The 7,874-nt window shown below is 37.1% G+C and overlaps 1 protein-coding gene and 1 long non-coding RNA gene across 2 annotated transcripts; one reads left to right on the top strand and one right to left on the bottom strand.

The window, feature by feature from the left end:
- Nucleotides 1-1,467: 1,467 nt before the first annotated feature.
- On the bottom strand, nucleotides 1,468-2,484 carry LOC113663582 (serum amyloid P-component-like). The gene is made up of 2 exons (XM_027178915.2): nucleotides 2,328-2,484; nucleotides 1,468-2,248 (listed from the first exon to the last, which is right to left on the bottom strand). Exons 1-2 carry the CDS (start codon nucleotides 2,383-2,385, stop codon nucleotides 1,614-1,616), a joined length of 693 nt encoding a protein of 230 aa, XP_027034716.2. The 5' UTR covers nucleotides 2,386-2,484; the 3' UTR covers nucleotides 1,468-1,613.
- Nucleotides 2,485-2,620: 136 nt separating this feature from the next.
- LOC113663583 lies at nucleotides 2,621-7,402 on the top strand. The gene is made up of 3 exons (XR_003445519.2): nucleotides 2,621-3,559; nucleotides 4,768-4,883; nucleotides 5,932-7,402. It is a non-coding gene; the product is annotated as an uncharacterized LOC113663583 (long non-coding RNA).
- Nucleotides 7,403-7,874: the final 472 nt, after the last annotated feature.

Below are 7,874 nucleotides of genomic sequence, written 5' to 3'. Positions count from 1 at the left end.
TCATGTCTGATTTTATGCACTACAGAGATGAAGTGTACAGCAGGTGAGAATCTGAGAGCCTCTGTGCCCTTCATAAGGCTTTACCCAATGCAACGAGATGCTCAAGTGGCATCTGAAATAATAATAATAAACTAATAATATAAAATGCTATTGATGACAAGAAGATGACATCATAAAACAAGGTACAACGTTCTTCAATTAACAAGAGACACATACCCAGCAGTTTATTAGGTAAAACACCTGCTCATTCATCCAATCAGCCACAGAATGCGTTCATGTTGATAATGGAAATTCATGGAAACAAAATAAGTTTAAAAAACAGATTTAAAAATGTATTTAATACAAGCATGAGACAATATTAGAAAATGATTAGCCTTATGAGAGTAGCTCTTCTTCCTAGCATTATACTGGTGTTGATTATTTTTCTATACTACCACAGCATCACCTTCGTTATCCCTTACACAGTATAGATGCTTGTTCTAAGAGGCACTGTGAATCTTAACGTCTGCATTTTGACTGTGTGTCACAACACTACAGTCACGGTGAACCATGCCGTGCTTGTCGTGGGTTACAGTGAGGAGAGCGGCACTTCATACCGGATCGTGAAGAACTCCTGGGGAACCAGTTGGGGCATTGACGGGTAAGTCCAGTGCTGCAGGCTGTCAAATGACCGCATGACTTAAACACTTAAACACCCTCAAAACAGCTCGATGTGTTCACTGTGCATGACTTCACATCACATGCCTCTTCATGTCTTACAGATATTTCTACAGATAACATGTGCGGCCTTGCTGCTTGTGCTTCATATATTTTGGTTTGAAACATTCTGCATGTTTAAGGCAGAAAATTTTAAAAAATCCCACTTTCAAATGCACACCATGAAAAAGCCACAAGAATTACTATACATTTAGATGATTTCTTTTGTGTGTCAGTCAAAAATAAAAATAAAAAGTCCATGTATTTAAAAAAAAATCCAGTACAAGCAACAACAAACAAAATACATCTCATACAATTGTGAGCTTATAAATTAGTGCCAACAGCTTGGGAAATAGAGCGACATATGTGACGTATGTGATGGTCAGGGTAAACAAACTTTAGGGTATATACTGTAGTAGTGTAGTATAATTCTGATGTCCCAGAAAATTTGCTGTAACATTTTATATCTGAGATACTTTACAGATTATTGATCTGTATATTTGACTGTTCTGTATTTTAAAATGAGCCACTGTTTCGATTCACTTGGATTGAACATCATAGATTTCCCAAAACACACTTGTCTTATTTAGTCTCATTTCATTGTATGCAAATTTTATATAATGTTTGTTACAAACACCTATGAAGCTCTTGTTCTTGTTGATGAGTTTTGAAGTTTCTAATTAACCCAAAAGACCTTTATATGATATATCGTGATGTGATGCAAAGATGCAACCATATATATGATGTTATTTTAAGTATCAGTAGAATTCATTAAACAAACACCTTTTTATTTTTTCATGCCATTATTTTCACGTGTTTATTTTTCATAGTTGGTCAAATTTCATGAAATTGCATTATCATTTATAGTAAAGATAGGTCTGTATTCATTCCTTCTTTTAGTTTCCCAAACAACAAATCTAAACAATTTTTAATTTTTGAGTAGTTTTTACACTTTCAGTAATCACATACCCAATTTTGCTAAATTCCAAAGAGTCCCAGTTAAGAACATTTCCAGACTGATACCATCTATCGTGCATATATTGTGAAATCTCACTAGGAGACAAAACAGAGTTCCACATGTGAACATCGGTCAACATGCCCACAAATGACTGGGAAATGTCAAATCCTCCACCATAAGAATCTTGATCTTGACCCAGAATGATTTTTGGAGTTCCGCTTAAAGAGCCTAAGCGAGAGAACCCTTTTCTTGTGCTCGGTTTTCCGTTCACCCACATCTGACTGAGACCTGTTTTCCCGTCCCAGGTAGCGCAGACCGAATTCCAGACATTTAGTTCATCTTCCAAGCCCCAAAAATCCACAGACGGTTCTCCCACATGTAAACGATAAACTTCTCGTTTGGGCTTGTAAATAACAAAGGCATTATCAGATTCTGGGAGAGCTAACGAAAAAAGGGTCTGGCCTCGGGAAAGGTCGGAGAAGGCACGCAGACACACAGTAATACATGTGAAATTCGTCTCATCCAGCAGAGGACTGAGAATCACGTGGTGGCGTTTGGACTCCACAGGAAAGGTGAGCATTTTACCTAAAAGATCTTTAAATTTCAAATAGTTAGTTTTTTTAATATTTTCTTACAAATGATACAACTTATTATTTATATGATGAAAACTAACCTTGTTTTTCAGTAGCGGCAAGGAGAAACAAGGAGAGTAGAACCACAAGTCTCTTCATTCTGTAATGTAGTCCACAGCTCAATCTGCATATCAGTGCTGCTGAGTGTCTTCTGCATTTATATGTATTTTAGCTAGTGTCCGTTGTTATTTATTAACTTACATATTTGTAGAATTGCAAAATATGTCCAGTTGTTTTGAAATCTCAGTCCTTGAACTCTCATAAAATTGGATCAGATCAATATCTTTAGTCGGGTCCAAACTTCAGATAATTTGCAAGCTTTACATCAATAGATCACCAAAGTGATGAAAGAGAACTATTACAAAATGCTTGTTTACATTTTCTGTAATGTTATCCTTCCATTTTTTTAATTTTTTGCATGTCCTCAACCTCCTCATCCTCCAAAGGCCCAAAGGAAACCTGCATGCCATATTTGTTTGGTTGATTTTGTAGATATTGAGCCTGACAGACAGATCAACAGAAAGATAGAAAGACACACAGTAAAAAGTATTTTTAGAATATCAAAGTACAAGATTCTTTATTGTCAATATCAAAGTTTAATGGTTCTTTATTGTCAATACCAGGGGTGATTCTAGACCCTTTTTAGGGTGGCTTCAGCCCCCTGTCTGTGATCTCAGCCACCCTAAAACTAGAAGTATAATTTTTACTTTCAAAAATAAAAAATAAAAATTACGTTAAAATGCAGAACATGTCGTCGTAGGAGAAAGAAAATTATTTATCGGTTTGATCCAAGAGCGAATTTTCTTACTTTGCTTTTACGCGCGTACGTTGTAGTCTTTCAAAAGTGCGTCTTCAGCTGTCTGCTTTATATGAACGGAGAAGCAGAGAGTCTGTCAGAGCTGGAAGCGTTTATCTCTAACGTTAATCGGCGGAAAGCCACAAAGATGGCAACCAAAAGCGGTGAAATTCTTATTACCAGAGTTGATAGCACACCAAAATATTAATGCATGCGATCCATCCAATACTAAATAAAAAGAATATTTATTGATTTGGTATGGAAGCGTATTGCATTCATTTGAGAAAAATGGTTCATGGTTCTTTATTGAACCATGAAAAATTAAAAATTGTTGTTTTTCTGAATTAATGAGATCCCTCAAAATCCTGCGAGAAGCTCTCACCTGCACGAAGTAATGTCAGGCCACAGTTGCTGATGCTAAACAGCCTGACCCTCCAACAACAACAACAGTGCCAGGCCTACATGGGTTCAGTGCAGGTAAGATAGCTAAGTTATTATAGTTAGGCTACATGTTAATGCCAAATGATGTCTGCTAACTGTTCGTGTTACGACATGTAAAATAAAACAAGGTTAGAATAGCTGTTTATAAACGTATGTTTACGATAATGTTACGGGCATATTTTTTACTAACTACGTTAACTTACAATAAGTTACACCATCAACTGCAGTTGATAGGCTAACTTATGTAACGATAGGCTAACCTATGTATATGCTAACTTATGTATGATGATAGGCTAAGTTATGTAGCCAATATTTACCATTAGTCAGCAAAAGGAACCTTACTTTTAAGGTCGAGGGGATAATAACGTGTGATTTTTAGGAGGAATATTACGTTAACCACCTTTCTTTCAGTTTGTTGGCTAATATAAGTAAACCAAGTTATTTGCTGTAACTTTAGTGCTTAATTTGTAAATCAAGAGGTCCTCGAACACAGCGAGCTCGGCTGCTGTCAGGGGGAGTGAAAAAGTCACGTCAGAAATCCCCAGTGCATTCAGCACGTTGGACATCGCGACATTACATAACAGTAAACAAACAGTCAGAGCTTTGCCAGTTTCAAAGCCAGCAGGGATACTATTCCGATTAAGTTTTGCACGGACGTTTGGTATAGTGTTCAGCGTGCTACACCAATAATAATGTTGAATATATTCTGACATTGCTTCGGTTTCTTTAGTTGTGCCCTCTCTTTTGGTTTGTCACTATGCATATGTGTCCTGTAATTGTTTTATTTGTTGATATATTTCTGAACTGTGTACTTGATGCATTTAACAATTTAGAAACAAAGCTACCTTTTTGAAGCTTTCCAAAGCAAGTTATATATTTTTCAGAAACTAGATTCCAGTTGTGCGGTGAATCACAGAAAAATGAGTACATACAGTATAGCCTGTGTCTCAACACTATTGACCTTCTTGAGTCTAGCCTTCTCTACGATTTGAGTAATGTTACTGTTAAAGGTGAGCACATTCAAATGCTTAAGACAGTTTGACTTCCAAGTGATAAGAAAGGCCTATAGTTGCAGTTGATACATGAAACATCCATTTTTAGCAACGTTATCACACTCTTGGCCGAAATGCATTTTTGAGATATTTAAAGCAATTACACTTTTGAGGGTCCAGTCCTAAATCTGTTTATATTTGTGGTGCAACACATATTTACATAAATGCTGCCTTTTTCCGACATTTGTTCAGGGCCAACTATGGCTACGTCTTCAATTACCCCCCTCCCACAAGATGATGGTCTGTGGATGTTTCTTCAGAGCCGAGGGATTCCTGAGAAAAATATTCAGAAAATGCAGCAAGATCATGTAGGTGACAGCACATTCATTCCTGCAATATATTAATTTGAATTGTTTTACATTTTACCGAATCTCTGCAGATTATACAAGTAATCATCATAAATTGTAACCCTATCACATTTAGTGCCAGTGCTTCCGATTTCTTTTTTATGCCAAGCACACCTGTCTCTCCCAACAATGCATTCGTGTCTTCCTATTCTAGCCCTATAAATAAGGTTTATAGGTATCTTTAGGAGTCAATTCACACTATATTTTGGTCTTTACCCTACATAAACAAGTAACAGTAGTTGTGCAGTAGCATCACCATTATACATTCAGGCAAAGTGCTGACTTATATGTTTGAAATTATAAATAAATGCACAAAATAAATATTGTGCCCTTACAATTACTGCTTTCCATTTTGTTGTGATTTGATATTGTTTTAAAATGATGGAGTAATGTTTATATGCCAGCACAGGCCTTGGTTGGGAGCTGAAGTATGGAATCAATATGGAATAGCAATATTTTGGAGTACATAATAGCAGTAATATAAGTGAAAGTGACGTGACATACGGCTAAGTACGGTGACCCATACTCAGAATTCGTTCTCTGCATTTGACCTATCCAAAGTGCACACACACACACCGTGAACACACACACGGGTTCGGTGCCTTGCTCAAGGGCACCTCAGTCGTGGTCGCCCGAGACTCGAACCCACAACCTTAGGATTACGAGTCAGACTCTCTAACCATTAGTTAATCATTCCCCTGACTAACTTTGATGTCAAGGATTTTCATTGTTAATAGACTTTATTTTCAGCATCATTATGTCACTCAAACTTCATTGTTATGGTTACAACCATTTTTTAGACAGCAGTTTTTGTGTTAAATTACTTAGTATTTTAGCTCCTTTTTATTCCCATGCGAAAAGAGAAACAAGCAAGTGAAGAAAAATAGAAATAAATTGCTGATTTGTAGCTACTGCCTAGAAATTCATTTTCACTCATATGGAAATATAGCCATCTCTTAGATTTAAGATAAACGATATATCTTCCTGTATTGTTTTGTTTTTATTACAGATTGACAGCTCGGTAGTTGGAGAAATAGATGATGCCACTATAACTGCTTACATTCCAGCATATGGTGATAGGATTGCTACAAGGCGTTTCTGTATGGAAAAACAGAGAAAAGGTGGTGATGATCTAAAAAGACAGTTCTTCTTTGTAAAACTTAAAAGAAAGACGGGCACATTGACAAGCAATAAAGACACAGATCAAGATTTTGAGGAGGAGCATTCTATGCAGCCAACAAAGATACATCTGAGAAAAAAACAAAAGGGCCATGAAGATGACCAGGAAAATAGAACTAGGATGGATAAACGACAAGAAACAAGTGAGAAAACGCAATAGTGGAGGAAGCAGAGTTCTTGATATTTCCAAGAAAGCCACAAAAACAGAAATTCTATCACAAGCTAAAAAAGCTTCCCCAATGAGAAATCGAGAAAGGGAAAGTGGGAAGAGTTCAGTCACAACATTGTTGACTTTCAGGAAGCATACCTTGATGAGGGTGTTTGTGTGGGAGAGCTCTATGGAGATAAATTGGAGATTTTAAGATTTTACTTGTTCACAGAGCAAATGACAAATGAAGATGAAGTGCTCACAGAGATGACAGAAGGAACTCATGAACAGACAGATGCAGCGAGGCTAAATGAGCGACAGGAAAACCCAACAGAAGATAATGAGCAGCTGACACAAAAAACACATAACGGTGAACAGCAGACACATACTGTAGATCAGGGGTATTCAATTAAAATTCAAAGGGGTCCAGTTACTAAAATTTCCTCCCAGCAAAGGTCCAAATCTTATATTGTCACTTAAAATAGTGTACCCTCATGTTAATCGAATCAATAACGTACATACATTACTATATCATTTATTGTTAAATTTCGAGTGTTTTCAAAGTCTGAACTTGTATGGCACTTGAATGGAAAACAATCCTGTAGTTGTCTTTACTACATGTCAAGTAACAGACAACAGACACTGAATTTCTTCTGAATAAAATAGATAAAAAGTGCAAACACAGCTTTGAGCAGCCTGACGTTATGAATGAAACATCTGCCACATCTCCCGACCGCCACCAGAGGGAACCTTCACCCGAGTTTTAGCGACTTCCTGACTACATCCCCCACAATCCACCACTCCTGTCATGATCACACCTGTTTCCCATTTCCCACGCTATAAAAGCTGAACTTGAACCTTTCCCCAGTGCGAAGTCTCGACTAGTGTTTACTGTCATTCTGAGCGTTTTCTGGTTGTTATTCTGTTTTTTGACTGTTTGATATTCTGATTCTCTGACTGTTTGCCGCCTGCCCCGACCTGTTTTCCGTGTTTACCGATTCTGATTATTTGCTCTCTACATTGTGTTTGCCGGCTCTGACCCCCACCTGTTGTACTACTGCACGATCTCCTAATAAAGCGTGCATATGGATCCTCCGTCTCCTGACGCTTCGTTACACCTGAACTTAGGGCTTATATTTCAAGTAATGTAAAACATTCAGAATCTTTTGAATAAAATAAGTGCTTTTAATATTTAAGAAAAAAAATGAAACAAAAGGCTTTTGAGCTGCCCCTTTTTTTTAAACATTAACTATATTAATAACACAGGAACCTTAGGCAAAATGACATTTCAAGTAAAATAGAACAGGGCAGAATTTACTGAATAAAAGAAAAGTGCAGAACTTTGAGCAGCTCCCTTTTTCCTCTCTCCTTTCCACTTCTCCTTACTCCCTTTCCATCTTCTGTTCCTAGTGAGAGACATGGACATGTAACTGTCCTGCCAGCAGTCTGAATCTTAATTGTCCTGCCAGCGTAATTAGGTGCATTACTGCCACCTTCTTCTCTGGAGTATAGAACAGAAACAATCTGTTTTTGGCTTGGCTTTTGATGACGCTCCTGTCGTAATAACTAGATTAATTGTGCATGTACGAAAGATTGATCTTTTTTATCAATATCAAAGAGTTTAT

The sequence above is a fragment of the Tachysurus fulvidraco genome, chromosome 18 (assembly GCF_022655615.1).
Source record: "Tachysurus fulvidraco isolate hzauxx_2018 chromosome 18, HZAU_PFXX_2.0, whole genome shotgun sequence".
NCBI classification, from domain to species: Eukaryota; Metazoa; Chordata; class Actinopteri; order Siluriformes; family Bagridae; genus Tachysurus; species Tachysurus fulvidraco.
The sequence above is the reverse complement of the archived record's forward strand: the minus strand, read 5'-3'. Positions and strand labels throughout refer to the sequence as shown.

What these genes read in the sequence shown, in the direction of transcription:
- LOC113663582 (XM_027178915.2), bottom strand. Translation starts at nt 2,385, where the DNA reads ATGAAGAGACTTGTGGTTCTACTCTCCTTGTTTCTCCTTGCCGCTACT. An exon ending in TGCCGCTACTGAAAAACAAG is followed by an intron (nt 2,249 to 2,327) that starts GTTAGTTTTCAT and finishes TGAAATTTAAAG; the next exon opens with ATCTTTTAGGTAAAATGCTC.